General features: G+C 47.9%; 1 protein-coding gene across 1 annotated transcript in view; it reads left to right on the plus strand.

The window, feature by feature from the left end:
• Positions 1 to 12,696, plus strand: part of RPL9 (ribosomal protein L9) — a 32,180-nt gene extending 19,484 nt beyond the window's left edge. The window contains exons 6-7 of the mRNA XM_029589305.1: positions 6,706 to 6,823; positions 12,549 to 12,696. Of these exons, the coding sequence (XP_029445165.1) occupies positions 6,706 to 6,812 (107 nt within the window). The 3' untranslated portion in view covers positions 6,813 to 6,823; positions 12,549 to 12,696. The remainder of the gene's footprint in view (positions 1 to 6,705; positions 6,824 to 12,548) is intronic.
• Positions 12,697 to 21,074: the final 8,378 nt, after the last annotated feature.

The raw sequence follows: 21,074 nt of genomic DNA on the forward strand, positions 1-21,074 counted from the left end.
GCCCGAAAATAATTGGGCGCATATTTGATAGAGGCGCACGTTGAAGGGCGCGCCTTGATACACGATGCTAGGCGCACATTAGTAGGCGCACATCTTTCGCGCATATTACAAGGCGCATACTTCGGCTGGGAGCGCACTGACGCATAGAGATAACAGACTCGGTGGAGCGTATGAGAGCCCATGCGTCCGCAGAGCCGGCACCTCCAGAATCGGGCATAAGAGCTCTAGGCCTCTGCTCAGCATGCCACCTCAGAGCCACACAGAGCGAGGAAGCAGACTCCCTATGTGCCCAATGTGAGGAGGCCCTGGGAGTTCCAGGCCAGGGCCGGTCCCAGCCCAGCATACTTGCCAGTTCCTCAGGGAACACCCCGGACCTAGCAGGCCGCGGTGAGCAGCCAGGGAACCCTAGAGACCTGGTGCCCCTAAGGCTAGAACCTGCTTCGCTCTCCTGGGTGGAGTTATTCAAGGGGATTCATGCCTTTGTCAAGATGCAGTCTGATCCCCGAACGGACCCATACGTACCGGATGACCCTGCCCCTGGACCCTCAAGACCTAGGCACGGCCACTCGCCACCCGGAAGCCCCACTTATGGGGATTCAGATTGCTCTGAGGAAGAAGGCGAGCCCCCTGAGGAGGGAGAACTTCCCTCGGGGATAGAGCTGTATCAAACCATGAGACGCTTCTTTCTTAAAGAGGATCTCCAAGACCTGGTCTCTCAATGCCTGTCAGAGCTGGCTATCCCGGGCCAGGGCACCCCAGGGGAACCTAGAATGAACCCCCTGTTAGAGGGCCTGCGTCAAACAGCTCACCATTTTCCCCTCCTACGAGCAGCACAGCAGCTAATCGATCTGGATTGGAATGCGCCGGAGGCCTCATTCAAAGGGGGTCGGGCCTTGTCTAGCATGTACCCCCTGGACCCGGCAACCAAGGAGCTGCTGGCATGCCCCAAGGTAGACGCCATAGTTTGCGCAATTGTGAAGCGCACCACCATTCCGGTGGAGGGGGAGGCGGCCCTCAAGGATGCACATGACCGGCGCATGGACGCCATTCTGAAACAAGCCTTTGAGGTGGCAGCCATGTCCCTATGAATTGCGACCTGCTGCACCGTGGTGACGCGTTCCTGTTTATCACAAACCAGGAACAACACCCTGGGAGAAGAAATGGAATCAGCCCTCTCGTTCCTCACTGACGCTGCCTCCGACTTAGTCCGTACGGCAGCCAAGGGAGTGTCATCCTCAGTGGCAGCCAGGAGACAGCTCTGGCTACGAAATTGTTCGGCCGACTCCTCCTCCAAGACGCGCCTTACAAGAATGCCCTTTAAGGGATCCCTCCTGTTCGGCAGCAACCTCGAGAAACTGGCTAATAAATGGGGCGCCTCTCCATTACCCCATCTACCAGAAGACAAGTCAAGGAGGAACCAGCGCCCTTTTCCCAGGCCATCCAGAGGTAGAAGCTCTCAGCGCTTCAACCCTTACAGGGCTCGCTACCAAGCACCTCGTTCTCAGACCAGGAACCAGTCCTTTCGGACCAGGCACAACAAGAGGAGAACCGGCTCGGGTTCGGGTCCCGGCCGCACCCCACAATGAGAATCAGCCGACCCTTCTGGGGGAAGAAGCCATAGGGGGCAGGCTAACCCTATTCTACCGCAGGTGGGTCGAGATTACTTCGGACCAGTGGGTCCTCGCCATCGTCCGGGAAGGGTATTACCTGGACTTCCTTCATCTCCCTCCGGACAAGTTTGTGGAATCTCCTTGTCCGCCCCTCAAGAGGGCGGCGCTGGAAGCTACCTTGGGGGGAGGCTCCTGTCCCTAAAAGCCATAATCCCAGTGCCTGCATGGGAGATAAATTCTGGGCATTACTCCATTTATTTCATCGTACCCAAGAAGGGGGGCACCTTCAGACCCGTCCTGGACCTCAAGTCAGTCAACCGGCACTTAAGGGTCCCAGGATTTCGCATGGAAACTCTGCAGTCAGTCCGAAGTGCAATACAGCCAGGGGAGTATCTCACATCCCTGGATCTGTCAGAAGCTTACTTGCATATCCCAATCCATCGGGATCACCAGCACTACTTACGCTTCAAAGTCCTGGGACAACACTTTCAGTTCCGGGCTCTACCCTTTGGGTTAGCCACCGCGCCGCGGACCTTTACCAAGGTAATAGTAGTGGTGGCGGCGTCACTCCGGAAGGAAGGAATTCGCGTCCATCCCTACCTAGACGATTGGCTGATCAGGGCAAAGTCACCGGAGGAGAGCCACCGGGCAACCAACAGAGTTATCTCTTCTGGAAAGCCTAGGATGGGTAGTCAACATAAACAAGAGTTCCCTACAGCCGTCGCAGTCGCTGGAATACCTAGCAGTCCGATTCGACACCCAGGGAGACAAAGTCAACCTGACATCCAAGAGGAAAACAAAACTCCGGAATCGTTTACAGACTTTGCTGAGCGCCACCCGGCCCACAGCTTGGGATTACCTACAGGTCCTCGGCCTAATGGCCTCCACTCTGGAAGTGGTACCATGGGCACGGGCTCATATGAGACCGTTACAACGCGCTCTCCTATCTCGATGGAGCCCACGATTACAGAACTACACCGTGCATCTACCTCTACCAGCCAGAGTATGGCATCAGTTACGGTGGTGGCTGCAGCCCGGCCACATGAACCGGGGGTCAAAAATGTCCTCTCCAACCTGGACCCTGCTCACTACAGATGCCAGCCTGAGCGGCTGGGGAGCACACTGCGAAGACCTAACCGCCCAAGGGCGGTGGAGCAGAGAAGAGTCGGGGTGGAACATCAACCGACTAGAGGCACGGGCAGTCAGGTTAGCATGCCTGCAATTTGCCCACAGACTTCGCAACAGAGCGGTCAGAGTGATGTCGGACAATGCCACCACGGTGGCATACATCAACCGACAGGGCGAAACCAGAAGCCGACAGGTATCCCTAGAAATAGCCCCCCTGATGGCTTGGGCGGAAGCAAATCTCCAGGACATCTCCGCCGTCCACATCGCCGGGAACGACAACACCATGGCAGACTTCCTCAGCAGAGAAAGTCTAAACCCGGGGGAATGACAGCTGTCGTCCACGGCCTTCCAGATGATCATGGATCAGTGGGGGACGCCGGGCATGGACCTACTAGCGGACGGGTCCAACGCTCAAGTACCCAGATACTTCAGTCGCAGGCGAGATCCTCTCTCACGGGATCGACGCCCTGGTACAGCCATGGCCTCAGGGGATCCTGCTATATGCCTTTCCCCCATGGCCTCTGCTGGGTGCCATTATACACAAGATTCAGCGGCACAGAGGCCTAGTTCTTCTGGTGGCCCCGGACTGGCCAAGAAGACCCTGGTACGCAGACATGAGAAGACTACTGGCAGGGGATCCTCTACCCCTGCCCCCTCACAGGGACCTGCTGCGACAAGGTCCCATCCTCCACGAGGATCCAGCTCTGTTCTCTTACGGTCTGGCCATTGAGAGGGCTCGACTGAAGAAAAGGGGATACTCGGGGCCGGTAATAGATACACTCCTCCGAGCACACAAGTTCTCCACATCACTAACTTATATAAGGATCTGGAGAGTATTTGAAGCCTGGTGCGAAACTCGCAGCACCAATCCACATGCTGCTAAAATCTCCATCATTTTGGATTTCCTGCAAGATGGGCTTCAGAAGGGTCTGTCCCTCAATTCAATCAAGGTTCAGGTGGCAGCGCTATCCTGCTACGGCCCCAGGAGTGACAGCAACAGCATTGCCACACACCCAGACGTTTCATGTTTCCTGAAAGGAGTCAAACACATTCGCCCGCCACTGAAGTGGCCAGTGCCCCTGTGGAACCTCAACCTAGTTTTGGAATTCCTAGCGGGACCCGCCTTCAGACCCCCCCGAGGCCTGTCCCTCCGTTTATTAAACTTGAAGATGGTGTTCTTGCTGGCCGTATGCTCAGCACGCCGCATCTCAGAGCTACAAGCGCTGTCCTGCCGCGATCCGTTTCTCAGAATCATCCCAGGGGCTATCCATCTTCACACGGTTCCTTCCTTCTTACCCAAAGTAGTCTCACACTTCCACCTCAACCAAACCATATCCTTGCCAACTACGGAAGGTTTGAAGAAGTCGGAAGAAGGTCGAATACTGCGCCATTTCGACATCGGCAGGCTGCTGTCCAGATACCTGGAAATGTTGGAAGCAGTACGAAAGACGGACCACCTGTTCGTCCTTCACAGCAGGAAGAAGCAAGGGGAAGCGGCCTCACGGGCAACCATTGCCCGCTGGATCAAAGAAGTTATCAAGGCGGCCTACGTAGAAGCGGGAAAACCACCACCTCTACGGGTCAAGGCTCACTCTACCAGAGCGCAGGCGGCCTCCTGGGCAGAAACTAGGATGCTGTCGCCTGCAGAGATATGTAAAGCGGCAACGTGGTCCTCCCTCCATACCTTCTCCAGATTCTACCGTTTGGACGTCCAGGCCAGGGAGGACGCAGCATTTGCAAGGGCAATCCTAAACGGACCTCGGGCAGCCTCCCACCCAGTCCGGGAGTAGCTTTTGTACATCCCATTTGTTCTGAGTCCATCTGCTACACGCTAGGAAGTGGAGAGATTACTTATCTGATAATCTCGTTTTCCTTAGTGTAGGCAGATGGACTCAGCATCCCGCCCAGCTGCCGATATGCATGGGAATTCACCGATTCAAGGTAAGCAATGTTTTTTTACATAGGGCATCCACCCTGCCGGGTGTCGACGCCTTCCGGTTGAGAACACTGGCGGTCTCCAGCTACTGTCAGTCGGTCAGGTTAATCGGTCAGTCACACATATATCCATAACGCTTTTGCAAGGAAGATTACTGAGTTGCTGCACTTCCTGCAGGGGTATATGTACTACGTGCTGACATCAGATCCATCTCCAACTGCTAGCACGAGCACACTATACCCATTTGTTCTGAGTCCATCTGCCTACACTAAGGAAAACGAGATTATCAGGTAAGTAATCTCTCCATTAAACCAACAGGATTTACTCCTGGGGGAATTCTGTGCACAAAAACTTAAAATTCTGCAAACTTTATATTGGTCAAAATAACACAATTTACATGACAGTCTTTAAGTAATTACATTTTAAATTAATACAGAAAAAACTTATTACTTAAAGATGCAGAATTTCCATAGAAATTCACTGTAAGGGTGTCCCACTCGCTCTCCCTACTCCCCTAGCCATTTTGCCCTCTCAGGCCCCAACTCCTCCACCTGCTAGTATCTCTTACATCCATCTCTAGGCTCAGTCCCTTGCACTCTATCTCCATTCCCAGAGTTTGACCCCATTCTCAGTACTGCCCCTCACACAGACTCCCTCTGTCCCTCCCTCTCTCACACACATGCTCCCTCTCTCTAATACATATGCACTCACCCTCATACAGGCTCCCTCATTCTCTCGCACACACACATCCCCTCATACAGGGTCCCTCTCTCTTGCATACACACCCACACAAGCTCCCTTTCTCTGTCACACATACACCCTCACACAGGCTACCTATGTCTCTCATGCATCCCTTCACACAGGCTTCCTCTCACACATACACAATCCCTTCACACAGGCTAGCACCCTCACATACACAGGATCCCTTTTTCATACATACCAGCTCCCAGTCTCTCTCACACATACACTCCTTCACAATCTCCTCATATAGACTCCCTCTCTCTGGCACCCACACTTAAACACTCACACCCTCCCCCTGCTGTCTCTCTCTCTCTCTCCTCACTGCTCTTGCTATCTCAAACACTCCTCCCCTCCTCTCATCCTCCCTTGCCCCTTCACCTCTCTCCTTACCCTCTCCTCCTCCTCCACACACACACACCTCTCTACACACATTCGCGCTGCAAATGGCGCACCGGGGCCTTCATCTTTGCCACAAACAGCACGCTCCGTTCGCAGCATGCCGGGTTCTCCTATAACATTTTCTGTGCAGAATTTGGGAATTCTGCACTCCGCAGTACGCAGAATTCCCCCAGGACTAAGGTTTGCTCCGGTCTCAGCTTGTTCCTCTTTATTTGCTCCGGGCTTTCTACTTATCTTTGCAGTTGCAAAGCAGTATTAAATGTCAATCATTGCTGTGGCATACTGTAGTCCTTAAATCCTGGCATTATTAAATTGGGGGGGGGGGGGGCGGAGGGAAGAAAAAGCACAAAAGGACTATAGTTTCATAGATTGTTTCCATCTTTGGCTATGATTGACTAGGCAGCACTCTTTGTTATATCAGTTTTTTCAATTGTGCATGTATCCTGTGTAATCCACCTTGAATTGCTGGACATAAATGGAATAGAAAATTTTTAAAATAAAAACTGCAAGGCTTAATTAAACAAGAAGCAACTGCTAGTGTGGGGATAAGATTCCTCTGAATAAGCCCCTTTAAGAAACTGGTTCTGGGGTTAAAGAAATTCCTGTGATAGAGAACCTGTTTGTATGTGATGTTTGTCATAGACACAAGCCGAATGCTGTGATGCGTGTTGGTACTGGTGTGCTCTGATTGTACAGTTTCCCTTTACGTACCAGGATCAGTCCAGACCGCTGAGATTGTGCCTCCCTTCCAGCAGATGGAGTCGGAGAAACAAACTGAAAAGCACCCCTCATATACTGGTGTGCCCCCTATGATCCTTCAGTATTTCTCTGACTCCAGCAGATGCGAGAAGCATTACCTTAACCAAGTTTTATATTTTGCATCCCTCATAGCTGCCTTGATCCAGCAGGCCACCACTGTGAAGAACAAGGATATCCGAAAATTCTTGGATGGCATCTATGTCTCTGAGAAGGGAACAGTTCAGCAAGTTGAGGAATGAAGAAGCAGGAGGTTGGTTTTCTAACATATCTTGAGTGTTGCCTAGGGTGATGATACGTAGGACTGAAAAGTGTTTGGAAGATCACTGCTGGCTTAGCTTTCAGTAGGTTAATGCGCATAGTAGGAAACCTGTGTTCAGGAACATCCCGCTCCTCCTGTTTCTCTGGTATTGTTGACATTACTGTTGTAAAATATTTGTATAACACTGAGCCAGTTTTCCCTGTCTAATCTTAAGTGTCAGTGCAGTAAGCTTCAGTTTCCTTGCGTATAGCCAGATGGACTATGCTGGGGTTATGCTCCCCTGCCAGCACATGGAGATGGAGTCAGATTTTAAAGCTGATGTCAACCTAGATAGACCCCTGCAGTGACCTCAGCCCTTCAGTATTTCGCCATCTCCAGCAACTGGTGGACATACTTCTCCCTATGGGGCTTGCTGTACTTTTTGGAAGGAGAAATTCTACATTTAAATTGGAGAAAAATTGAGCCCTGTGATAGTACTTACAGGTCCCTCCCCCAGTTGAGAATTCCTAAGGCAGTTTCTGAGATCCCTAAAGGTATGTCTTGGTCCGGTGGCTGGTTCCTGGCACGGACTTGCTGCTCAAGCAGCTGAAAGGCAACTGGTGCAGTAAGCCGAGTGTGACAGTGACAGCCAAAGCCCTCTCGCCCCACAGCTGGGGACAGTCTCTCTACTGAGTTGGTAAGCACTGAGCCCAGGTAAGTTTAAAAAAAAAAAAAAAGAGAGAGAGAGAGAAAAGATGATTTACCTCCCAATTCAGAGACATTTGGAGGGGTTTCGTAAGACTTCCTCCAGTCTCTTTGCTCGGCGCACCATACCGACGTTCCCGAGCCCATTGGGGTAATGGGAAGTGGGCTTCCAAGCAGATTGAGTGACCCCCCAGTGGATTAGGCCCCTCTTTAGGCTTGGTCAGCACACCGCATGGTAGGCTGTGGTGGCGCCATCTTGCGTGCATCTTTGTGCGTGCCGAATTGCCCTCCGTAGAAGGACAGCACATGCAGTGTGTTGGCTCTGCGCACGCACTGTGCACATAACTCCGTGCACGTACATACGCGCATGACCTACTAAGCACAGAATACAGGTAAAAGCTGGGCGTAAGGCTGTATGTGTGCCTCACCGCACCCTGCCTAAGCGTCTGAAATCTGTGCGCATAAAATTTAAGAGCGAGCTGACAATGCACCCTTCCCTGTATGAACCCTGATCAGTCTAGACCATGGGTTGAGCCTCCTGTCCAGCAGATGGAGACAGACCAAAACTGAAAGGGTATCCTATATCAGGACAGAACCTACCCTGCAGCCCTTCAGTATTTGTCTGTCTCCAGCAGATGCCAGACAGCTCACCCTGCAGTTCCCTGTTAGCTTGCCCTTTCCCTTCGGGGTTCCTTCTTTGCTTCTTTTCTGTAGGGGCAAGCTCAAGCAAGTATTGATTGAAGTTATATTTATGTAAAAAAAAAAAAAAAAATACTACTTTTAAATTCTGTCATTTTGTTGACTGTGTTAGGGAGACAGTCCTGTCTCCCTCGCTCTTAGGGTTCCTGTTGGTGCTTTGCCCCTTGACTTGCTCAGCCTAGGTTCCCTTCCCGGTGACCTTCGTATTTGGGGTGATACTGGTGGTGCCAGTCACTCCCCCTCGGCCTTCTACCTTGCCCCAAGATGCCCATTTCTCGGGTGCATATTCAGGGAAGCGCATTCCCCTGTAATTCTCTACTGTTTAAAAAAAAAACCAGTAAGACAACAAATATTAAATTTGTAATTTTTCTGTGGTAATTTAACGGCAGTAAGGTTTTGGCTCTTAGGGAGGGAGCGGGGTTCGATCTCCTGTTCCTCTCCTCTGGGACTCCCCTATCAGCTGTTTATTTGTTTCCTTCCCGACTGTGCTGATTCTCTCATGCCATATTCAAATTTGTGCTTAGCCTGTGGAGAGCCAGCCTCCCGGCTCTCCAGAGACGGAGTGTGCTCCCGATGCCTCCCGGGTGGGGAGGGCTCCTTCGCGGCGGCACAGAAAACTCAAGCCCAAGGATGGGCTTCACCTCGCATGGCCAGTCCGTTCCCGACCCGGCAAACCATGGGAACGGCAGCCATTTTAGATTTTTCTCCCAATGCAGTTTCTGCCTCACAGTGGGCAGAGGAGCTGGATTTGCCCCATCCTGGACCTCAAGAGCATCAACCAACATCTATGAGTAAATCATTTCCACATGGAAACCCTACGCTCCATGATAATGGCTGTATAATCGGGATAGTTCTTAATCTCCCTGAGCCTATCCAAGGCCTACCTACATATTCCAGTCCGTCAAGAACACAAACGTTCCAGGCACTGTCCTTTGGCCTAGCCACCGCCCCCAGAACATTTTCCAAGATTATGGTGGTCATAGCAGCATTGAGAAAAGAGAGACTCCTGGTGCACCTGCACTTGGCCGATTGGTTGATCTGGGCCAAGTCTGTGGAAGAGAGTCTTTGGGTGACCTCCTTGCTTCAGGAACTTGGTTGGGTCGTAAACTTGGACAAAAGCAATCTCAAGCCCTCCCAGTCCTTGGAATATCTAGGACTCCAGTTCAGCATCAAGCAGAGTAAGGTCTTCCTTCTGACCACGTGGATAAGGAAGTTGATGTCCCAAGTATGTCAGTTGATGAGGATGATACGCACAACAGTGTGGAGTTATCTCCAAATTCTTGGTTTGATGGCCACCCTGGAGGTAGTGCCGTAGGCAAGGGCACACATGTAACCACTTCAATGCTCACTACTGTCAGGTTGGAACCTGCAGTCTCAAGACTATTCGATTTGCCTCCACTTGCCGATTGGAGTATGCTCTCGGCTCCAGGGGTAGCTGCAGGAAGCTCATCTGAGCAGAGGTGTACCCCTATCCTCTCCAAACTTGGCTGGTCCTCACAACAGACACGACCCTCCAGGGCTGGGGAGTCTACTATCAGGAACTGATGGCCCAGGGACGTTGGACTGAGAAAGAGGCCCTCTGGAACATCAATAACCTGGAAGCCTGGGCAGTCAGATTGGCGTGATTATAATTCAGCCCCAGTCTCAAGTGGTCCATGTAATGTCAAACAATGCAACAACCGTAGCCTACATCAACCGCCAGGGTGGAACCAAGAGCCAGCAAGTGACACAGGAGATAGATCTCCTTATGGAATCGGCAGAAATACACTTACAGATGATCTCAGCCTTTCCACATCTCAGGAAAAGACAACATCAGAGCAGACTTTTTAAGCAGGGAGAGTCTGGATCCAGGAGAGTGGGTGTTGGCCAAAGCCTTTCAGCTAATAGTAGATCGTTGTGGTCTCCCGTCCATTGACCTGCTGGCCGCATCTCACAATGCGGCCAGCAGGTCAATGGCCGCATTGTGAGATGCGGCCATTGACCTGATTCTTAAGTCACAGAAGAGATCAGTGGTCCCTGTGGACTGACGCTCTTGGTCAGTCCTAGCCAGAAGAAGAGTTGCTATACTCTTTCCCTTTGTGGCCTCTGCTGGGCAGGGTCATTTGCAGAATTGAGCACCTCAGGTGATTAGTCCTGCTAGTAGCTCCAGATTGGCCCAGGCGTCCTTGGTATGAGGACATGTGGCGACTCCTGGTGAAGACCTCTCTGTGCCTCCCACCGCACAGGGACCTGCTACAGCAGGGACTGGTCCTTCATGAGGATCAGATTCTATTCTGTCTTACGGGTCTGGCTCTTGAGAGAGCTTGCCTGATGAAGCGAGGATATTCTGCAGCAGTAATTGCCATCTTACTTCGCGCGTGGAAGTTCTAATCGACCCTAGTGTAAGTGCGGGTCTGGAGAGTATTTGAGGCCTGGTGTGAGGACACAGTGTCCCCCATCGGGCAGTCAAAATCCCACTAATTCTGGAATTTTTGCAGGACGACTTGATTAAAGGTTTGACCCTTAACTCCTTGAAGGTCTAGGTAGGGCTCTCTCCTGTTTCAGGGGCGAGGTGAACAGAACAAGTGTAACGTGATGCACATAAAACAAAAAATAATCTTAACTATAGCTACACAGTGCTGGGTCCCATATTAGGAATGACTATCCAGGAAAAGGATCTGGGACTCATTGTGGACAATGTTGAAATCCTCAGCTCAGTGTGTGAGGGTGGTCAGAAAAACAAATAGAATATTAGGAATTATTGAAAAAGAACATAATTGTCTCTGTACGGATCTATGATGCAAATATACCGTAAGTATTGGATGCATTTCTTTTCGCCCGATCTCAAGATATAGCAGAATTTGAAAAGGTGCAGAGAAGGCAACTAAAATGATAAAAGGAATGGAAGGCTTCCTTACGAAAGAGAAAACTGAGGGCGATATGATAGAGGTTTCTAAAATCATAAGTGGGGGAGAACAGGTAAATAAGGAACAATCGTTTAACCTTTCAAATAGTGTTAGCTGATAGTCGATTTAAACAAATTGGAAAAGTGCTTTTTTGGGGGTTTTTTTGCTCAGTGCACAATTAAGCAATGAAATTTAACAGAGAATGTGATCAAGGTATCTAGCATGGCTGGGTTTAAGAGGGATTTGGACATGTTACTGGGGGATAAGTCCATAAACTATTAATAGCCAGATGAACTCTGTAAATCCCACTGCTTATTCCTGGAAGTGAATAACAAGGAGTTGGATCTACTCTTTGGAATCTGCTGCATACTTCCTAATGATCTGGTTTGGTCTCTGTTGGAAACAGTATGCTGGGCTTGATGGTCTTTTGGTCTGACGCCATATAGCACCTCTAATGATTTTATGATATTACATCATGTGGTAGTTAGTGAGCAGGACATCCCTGTTAACCAGTTCTCCTTATTTGAGAGCTCACCATGCTGAAAAGAACAGCTTGTCACAATATTTGTATATTCATGAGTTGATCTTTTGGGTTGGTGCAATAAAAGGTATTGCACTCTAAAAGATTTCAGTTTTCTCCAGGACCAACATGGCCACTAGTACTGCACTTCCAGGACCAGCGCAGCTACTAGAATTGCACTTCAAACTTTTTTTTTTAATTAACTTTTCAGACCTGAGCTCAAGGCAAGTTACATGTGGGTATCACGGGTATTTCCCTGCCCCAGAGGGCTTACAATCTTAAGTTTGTATCTTAAGGCAGTGGCGGGTGAGGTAACTTGCTCAAGGTCAAATGGAACATCTGAAACAAACAGGATTTGAGCCCTGGCTGTGTTTGCTGCTTTAACCACTACTCTGGTTCTCAACCTAGTACTTGGGACACATCTAGCCAGTCAGGTTTTCAGGATATTCACGATGAATGTGTATTATAAGTTTGCATGCCCTGCCTCCATTGTATGCAAATCTATCTCATGTATATTCATTTTGGATATCCTAAAAACCCAACTAGCTGGTGTGTCCTAAGGGTGGGGTTGAGAACCACAGCACTAGGCTACTTCTAATGCAGATTAGCAATTGTGAGATTACTGCATCCTTTTTCTGGAAACCTGTGGGTGGTGAATTTTACAACTAGACATCCAGTAAAGGTTTGTATATGTATCATTTGATATTTTGATTTGTGGATTATATTGAGATGTTATAGAGCTGAGTAGTTGATGTGGATGGATAGACTACATAGGCCATTGAGTCTTTTTCTGCTGTCATGATTCTGTATCTCTCAATGTACTACTTTCAGTGGGAGGAATGTTTTTTTAATTTACTCTTTGCCTGTGACCATATTAGTAGACCATCGTTCAGCATCAATTTAATATTTTGTTTTTTTTTCTCTGCAGTTATCTATATTGTGAAATCTATACCCATGAAACAACAGGATATCTATAAATACTCATATGAAGACGTGACGGATGCGGTCTGCTTTAAGAGACTATATGAAACACTGTTAAGGTGTTGGACAAATAAAATGTTTGGTATAACGCTTCAGTACTTTAGCCTCTTTCTTTGAATGGTAAAACATTTTTTTCTAGGCCCACTCTCTCCTTTACAATTGTTGGGTGACCAGTCATTTCTTGCTGTCAGGTTCTGGGAAGGAAAATGAACTCTTCATTGCTGCCTTCTGCATGCAGAGTTTGTTCCTGCATTGTGAAACCTTCAGTTGTCTTTCCCTGCTCTCGAGGGTTGCAGACATTATCTTCATAATGTGCATGGACCCAGCTGGAAGACCCTCTGTCAACATAACAGTTCTCACCATTTAGCCTGAAGTTGGGTGTCACATAAAAATAATTGAAGTATGCTATTTGGTGGCTTGTTTTTGCATAGAAGAGGGCAAATCAGAAAAGTAATTGTTTAGGTAAGCCAAGAAATCGAGCTTGGGTTCCAAAGTCAGCCTGAATCAAATTATTTAGCAGAGGGGCAAAATCAGTGTGTCGGACATCGATCAAAGGCGAGGCAGCTGTCATAATACTTGATGACTCGAAAACAAGGGTTATAGATTGCTGGGGAAGGTGATATAGGAAAATTGGTTCTTACCTGCTAATTTTCGTTCCTGTAGTACCTCAGGTCAGTCCAGACTGCTGGGTTTTGCCTCCCTTCCAGCAGTTGGAGACAGAAAGTTTCGAAGGCACTGCCCCCTTAACTTGGTGTGCCACCTGCTGCTCCTCAGTATTTATTCATACTCAAGCAGAATAAATTTTTAGACCAACCTACTTGTGAATTAACCTAACTTTTATCCCCTGAATGAGCAGAGGATGAAAACAGAATCTTCTGGAATGTCAACAAAGAACAAAATAAGCCACTTCAAGGCCTGTAACTGGACAGCTCATGTTGATGATTGATACACATAATCAGTATTACAGATTGTCTAGGACCACTGCACAATCAACCAAACTGTCCAGTGGGTGGTAGAATGTCCAAAAGAACACAGAGGGGCCAAAATAGATGAGCTGCACTGAGACCAAGACACTTATGCACCTGCTCCTTCCCACAGCAGAACTTCTTCAGTATCTCCAGAAAGTGAGTCGAGTGAAGGGGCTGCTCAATCCCTCCTTCGCAACGACCCAATCGGACTCTAAGCTTGTGTCACACAAAAATACAAACGGTCTGTGTCAAAGATGAAGCATGTGTGAAAAGAGTCGATGGCAGTCTTAAGTACTTTGAGTATAGCCCTTGCATTATCAAAGCATATTGCTTCAAAGCCGAAAAAAGCCAATGTGTCGGACTACTGGAAGCATGCTGCTTCAGAAAGCCCACTGCATACTCATCGGTGCATTTGACACACTAAGCATCAGAGAAGTGACGCATATTGGAGCAAGAGAAGCTCGACATGCTAGAAAAAACAACTCGGTGTGTGTCGAAGCATTGTCCAACACGGTGCACTAGAATAGACCAAGCACTATGCTCTAGAGCAATTGAAGCAAAAGGTGTTGAAACTTCTTGCACTCAATGTGTTGAAAGCTCATGCTTCTTTAACATCACTGTTTTTCATTGTATTCCTTGAAATATCAACTGAATGAAGGGAGGTATCTGCTCCAGCATCCTTCCAGAATTCTTGTGGGACTGGAATCATTTATATACTGGGTCAAACAGCCCTTACTCTTCTACCAGAACCTGATATTATGAGAATAGTGTGTAATGTATGTTCATATTACGTTTGATAGTGCTGACTATTAGGAAACCTTTCAACCAACAGGTAGTAGTGTGTGTTCTCTGAATGCAGGGAGTGGAATATGTTATGGGATTATTTCTCACTATTGATTAATTCAGCCAAACACAGGCACAATGTACCTAGGCATATAGAAATGGATTCTGAACCTGGCCAGCTCAGAACCAGTTAAGTTAATTTACCTGGGCAGGCACACAGAACTATTCCTGCTGTCTAATCCCCCCATATAATTACTGCTTGCATATATGCCACTACTTGAATAATTACTGTTTGTACATCCCCAAGCAATTGCTTTAGAGTTTGAGGCCTCTTTGCTACTGTTTACAGCAGCAGGAAGGTGTGACTCACATATGCAGATGCTGTTGATTTGAATTTGCCCAATTACAGTGCCCAAGCATTGAAGATACCCTAATACTGCTTTGATGTGTATGATGTGCTCAACTGTGGCACCAGGACTAATAAGAAAACAAAGAGAGGAAGATAACCCACCCCAACTGATTCAAGCAATTTGCTCATTCTCACCTTAGGGATCGGCCAATGTTAAGTTTCTCCTAATCGATTTCTCACAAATTGTATAATGGTGAGCAAAGCCGTAAGGGATTTAGTCAACAATATGGAAGGATGAACAGACATCTGTTGGATACTTGTTTGCAGTAGTGACTATGTAAGCTCTGGATCTTTATACAGGGTGGCCCATGGAAAAGTAGCCTGCCTACACTACCAGTGCAGTGGAAGGAGGCTACTTTTCCATGAGCCACCCTGATATATATACATATTGCTTTTTTTTTTTTTTTTGGTATTTGCTGTAGTAGTTGCTATTTGCAATTAACCATTCAGTGTTATATGTAGCAATTCCCCTTTTCTAATTATTCCTAAAAGCCAATAATCCATTGTTACTGTTACCTAGCACCAAGGTGTTTTGTGTGAGAGAGTGTTAAAGTAAGCCCTGTCAGTCACAAGCATCCTAGTCTCTCTGTCTGGACCCTGTCCACAACGCTTCCAGTTCCATCTGCAAGACATGGTTTTCCACCAGATGTGTTATCCACTGCCTTTCGAACATATGCATTTCTCATTGCGCAGGGCCTAAGGCTTGAAGTGCTGGAGCCAATTTTCTCCATTCTTCTCCTAACCTCCAATAGGCCACCTACAATCCAGCCAGAAGATGTAGTATTGCCATCACCTACTCAGCAGATCCAGACATCCTTGGAACAACAGACTGCTATTGTAAAAACATTCTTTGTGATATTTTATCTAGGGCAACTTGTGTATCCTATATCTCTCCTGCATTCTAATCAACTGCAGTCTCCTAGAGTTCTCTCCTCCAGTGCCAATCCCCTTGATCTCGCCACAGGATGTGACATCTCCAACAGAAGGAGATGGAAATGGATATCCACCCCCACCACAGGGCCCATCCTATTCCCCATCTGCTCATTTGTCTCCTTGCTCACCCTCTCCTGCTTCTTTGGCTGTCCCATCACCAGGAAAGGCCCTAAGGATTCTGGGAAGCCTATTGGACCCATCTCCCCTCCAGTTCACACCTCCTCTGCAGGATTTCTCATATTCAAAATTCAAAGAAAAGCTGGGCAAATCTCTAAATGTCCATGTCCGTAAAGACCCAAATTCCTGGATAGATGTGATGAATATCCTTCAATATTTTGGACATACCTTCAGAACCAGTAGCTGTGCTCACTCATGCAATTCTAGACAGCCTATAGATGAAAATAATGGGAAACACCTTCATCCATTGTAACAGCAACGAGGAAATTTGATATCAAATTTTGTATGCAAAAGTCACCAGGTTACAGAATGATACAGTTGCCTCATTTGTCAATGATAGTGGAATTAGCTCTTAAGAAGGCCAAAAAGGCACAACTTCACTCAAACTCACCACCAGGAAAAGATTACCATCTCTTGGACTCCTTCAGCAAGAAGGTTTTCCAAGGAACCATGATAGCATCATGGATAGCTCATCACAAATTTTATATGGTACAATGCATACATAAATGCAAATGTGATCTCAAACTAACAAAATCAGCAGCACAGTAAAAAGGGGTGATTTCGGTTACCCCAGTTTTGACTTGGTAAATGTCACAGCAGGATGTGTTAGAGGTAAAGTTCCTAGTTGAAATAAATGACTGCTTTATAGAGCAGCTGGTACAAAAACCAACAAGAGGGGAAACTATTTTAGACCTAGTCCTTAGTGGATCACAGGATGTTGTGTGAGGTAACTGTTGGAGCCACTTACCATTAATGATCACAACATGATCAAATTTGGAAAATTCACTTCACTACATACCTGAAAACGTCATTTCCAGTCACCCTGAGCATGTCGTGGATTAGTGGGGCTGCATAAACGTCCTTCACACACACACACACACACACAGAGGCAGACTGTGCAATGTTGCCTTTTCATAGATAGGGTTGTTCCTGTTTGAGTGCTGGCAGTTAGTACTATTTTAGTATGGGAAGTTAACTATATCATTATAGTCACTTAGTTTACTCAAGATTTTCTGAAACCCACACCCAACATATTACAATAGGCCTAATTCCATGTGGGTGTACTAGGTGGCACCATAGAGCATGCATTTGTATACAACAAAATGATGCCAGCTATGGGGTCAGCCGGCACTGTTTTTACATAAGTTAGTGGATTACTCCTGCCCAGTTTTGACATTGAGGTTCAGGAGGAGTATCAATTTTAAAAGTTTAGATTGCCTGAGGGAGCATGGCTTTTTTTTGGTGGGGAAGGGGTCCTGCGAGTGTGAGATTGACAGTTTCTAATGCGTTTTGGATACTGGGAAAAACAGCACAGTAATTGTTCACAGCGTACAGCAAAAATGCTAGCACTGGCCCTATCAGTGGCTGCCAGGGTTTACCATTCTGCCCAGTGGCAAAGGTGGTGGAGGGTGAGTGATGGAAGGGAGGAGATGAGTGATTGAGAGGGAAGGGGTGGAGAGGTGAGTGACTTAAAGGGAAGGGGTGAGTGATTGAGAGGTAAAGAAGAGGTGTGTGAGTGACTGAGGAAAGGGAAGATGAGTGGGGAGTAAGGTGGTGAGTTACTGGGAGGGAAGGGAGATCAGATGAGTGAGACTGAAGGAAGCTTATGAAGAAAGAGGGTAGAAGGATTGTGTGCATGTGTATGACAAAGAAAGGAGAACGTTTTTGTATTTCCTCCTTCCCTGCTGCCCCACCTTTCCACGATTCCTCAACAATCTCAGGATGACTGAAAATAAAAAGTTCCCAGCTATGGTAATGTATAAGAAAGTGACAGTTTTTGTTATAAATGAAAGGAGAGCCACTGTAGCGCCTGCAAGCTGTCTCCCCCAAGAATAAACAATTTTACTTGCTACACGAGTGCAGACCGATGGGTTTTCTCCTACTAGGAGATGGAGACAAAGGACAAGCCTTTTTCTGTGACATCACTGGTAGTTAGCATGGGGCAGCTCTAGCAAAAAGCCAATACTCTGCCTCCAGCAGATAGAAGGACATACTGGTCTGGTACAGCTGGAATTTGACTTTCAGGCTTTGGCCTTTGCACTGCCTGGTGGAGAATCTTTGGGCAAGTCTGCGTTTGTCAGCCCTTTCTGCTTTATTGACAGCAAACTGCAGACCAGGCTTCTGGTGCTCACCAGTGAAACCAGTCCTGTGAAAAGATCCCATGCCCAGAGGTTGTTTGGTAGAGCTTAGAGAATGGGAACTTTGTTTCTGGCTCAGGAAGAGCTTCTGTTTGAAGTCTTTCACCTTCTCCCTCTGGCTTAGTAAAGCTTTTTTAAAAAAAGAAAAAGTAGAGAAAGAGGAGGAGATCGGCTGCTTCTGCTAAAGCAAGCAACTGGAGAAAGGTAAGTTCCCAGTTGGGGTGGAGGCATCTTTGAGTCAGTGTGCCAGCCGTCAATCTTCTCCTTGTCTTCTGGCTGCAGTAGTTCTGTGCAGCTTCTGATCACATTGGAGTCCGGTTGGTGTTGGAGTTTGTATGAGCCAGCATTTCTGCTGCGCTGCCAAGCTCTTACTGTCCCTTTTGCATCGGCAGCAGTGATTCTTCGAAGGAGCTTGTAAAGGCCCCTAGGACCAGTAGCACAAGTTCAACAGTGCTAGTAGTCAGACCCTTAGGTCATGTGCTGCAGCTGTTGAATCCGGTGTTGGAGTCTGTTTTTATTTTCTCCTCACAGATGGCCATTTTGGTGGAATTAGAGCACCATTTTGTTTGTATCCCATGCAGGGCCAGGGGAAGCACTAGGCAGCCACCTAGAGCGCCTTAGGTTTAGAAGCGGCCTCCTAGTTCTATCAACCCTGATCGGAATCAACCTTATTGCTTCTGTCCTTCAGGCTGTGCTGCCTGGACCTTCACTGCTGTACCTCCAAAGAAGAAGGCCTGGCTGATGCGGCCTGAAGGAGCAGAAGCAGCAATGTCAGGGGATGGCCATGCACCCAAAGAAGTAGCAAAGGTTGAACCAGCGGGGCCAGAAGAAAGGAGGCAGAGCAGCATTCATGCTATGTAACCTGAAGAAGCAGTTGGGCTTGCAGGTCCTAAGAAATCAGTGAGGCAGAGCAGTGTCTGCAGGGCCTGAAGAAGAAGCAGCATTGGTTGGGCCTGTATGTCCTGAAGAAAATAGGACTAAGAAGGTGGAACAGTATTGGCTGAGACACAAAGCTCAAAAGATGAGAAGCATCAACGGTGTTGGCCAGACAGCATGGGGAGTGATCCCAGAGTTTAGGATTATCTACAGTTCCTAGGCTTCATGGCAGCCTCCTTACATTTGTTTCAGTGGACCAGGGCCCATATGTGTCCAGCAGTTTTTTGTTTTGTTTTTTTTATCTGTCTTGCTGATTCCCTTAATCTAAGAACTACAACATTTGTCTTCTCCCAGAGTTGAGGAGGCAAAACCTCTCTTGGGGGTCGACACCACTCTCGAGTGAGAATCTCCTCAATGGGTGCTCCTGAATATAGATACAAGATTATTGGGGTGAGGAGCCCACTGTAAGGATCAAGTTGCTCAGGGGACTAGTAGGCCATCAACAGACTGGAAACCAGGGCCTTCAGATTGGTTTTGCTGCATTTTCTCTTCTGCATCTCCTGTCTGTGGTGAAAAAAATGGCAGTCTAGGTTATCTTTTGACAGTTAGGTAAATTAATAGAAGTTACAATAAGAAACCCCTCTTAAGAGGATAAAATGTAAAAATATATAAGAAAGAGAGTCTCATTGGGAGATGATATAGCCTAGAAAAGGCAAGCTTGATCTTTTCAAAAAGGCATTTATCGAGCTTGGCAAACAAGTAATTCTCCCATAGGTGCTGGAGTACCGTGCGGACGTCAGAACGTTGAGTGGTCAGATCCTTCGAAAAGATGAGGATGTTGTCTAAATACACGACAACCTTAGTATACAGGAGGTCATGGAAGATTTAATTTATCATGCGTTGGAATACCGCAGGGGCAGTACAAAGTTCAAATGGCATTACAAGATATTCGTAGTGTCCATCCCTGGTATTGAATGTTGTTTTCCAGACATCTTCAGGACATATGCGGACCAACTTGGTGAAAATGGGGGCGCCCTGGAGGCAATCAAACAGCTCCATGATTAACGGCCTTGCGGGTAATGCCATTTAAGCCACGGTAATCACTATATGGTCTTAGAGACCCATCCTTCTTTGTGACGAAGAAAAGCCCGCGTCCGCGGGCAAAGTAGAGGGATGGATGAAACTTTTAGCCAGGTTCTCTTGGATATACTCTGACATTGCTCGGGTTTCGGGCACAGACAGAGAGGGTAGGTCCTACCCCTAGGAGGCGTAGTGCCGGGCAGCAACTCGATGGGATAATCAAACTTGTGAAGAGGCGGAAGGATATCTGCCTTCTGCTTAGAAAATACATCCTTGAAGTCAGCATATGGAGGAGGAAGACTAGAAGCAGTCACTGCGAGGGGAATCGAAGGGATGGTGCCACCCTTTTGAGGCACGTCTGACAACAGTCTAGGCTGTATTCGGTGAGCTGTAAGGTTTCCCAATCAAACTAGAGGGAGTGGCGCTGGAGCCATGGTAATCCCAAGATCACTGGATGGATGGATTTCTCTAGAATGAAGAGCTCAACCTCCTCTTTGTGTAGAGCTCCAGTGAGGAGACAGATGGGTTCCGTCACATGGGAGATCCTTCCAGGTAGCGGTTCACCATGAATGGAGGCAATATGTAGTGGTGTCTCCATAGTGTGAGTGGAAATGCCTAGGAGGTGCACCAGGTCCTTGATGATGAGCCAAAAGTGGGAAAGAGCAAGAGTCCCAAGTCATGGTGACTGGCAGTGTCAATTGAGGGGCTGGAGTAGTAGCGCCCAAGTTCAGGACCCCACGGAACGTAGGCCTGGGAGTTTCCTAGACGGACGGGACAGGACAGGAGGTGGTGACCCAAAGCCCCGCAGTACAGGTACAGACCCGAATGCCTCCATCTGAGGCGTTCCTCTGGAGACAGACACCCTCGGCCCAGCTGCATGAGTTCTTCCACTTTAGTAGATGGAAGGTTTCCACTGGGGGTGGACCTTGCTGTTGGTGGAGAACGTGAATGCTCCGCAGTGGGACATCAGGGCATCCAAACTTCTAAGTGACGCTCCTGGAGGTGGTGGTCAATGCGGCCTGCAAGATCAATAAGGTCCTGAAGGGAGGATGGTAGCTTGCGGGCTGTGAGCTCATCCTTAAGTTGGGATGACAAACCATTGAAATAAA

The sequence above is a fragment of the Rhinatrema bivittatum genome, chromosome 1 (genome assembly GCF_901001135.1).
Source record: "Rhinatrema bivittatum chromosome 1, aRhiBiv1.1, whole genome shotgun sequence".
In the NCBI taxonomy this organism is placed as follows: Eukaryota; Metazoa; Chordata; class Amphibia; order Gymnophiona; family Rhinatrematidae; genus Rhinatrema; species Rhinatrema bivittatum.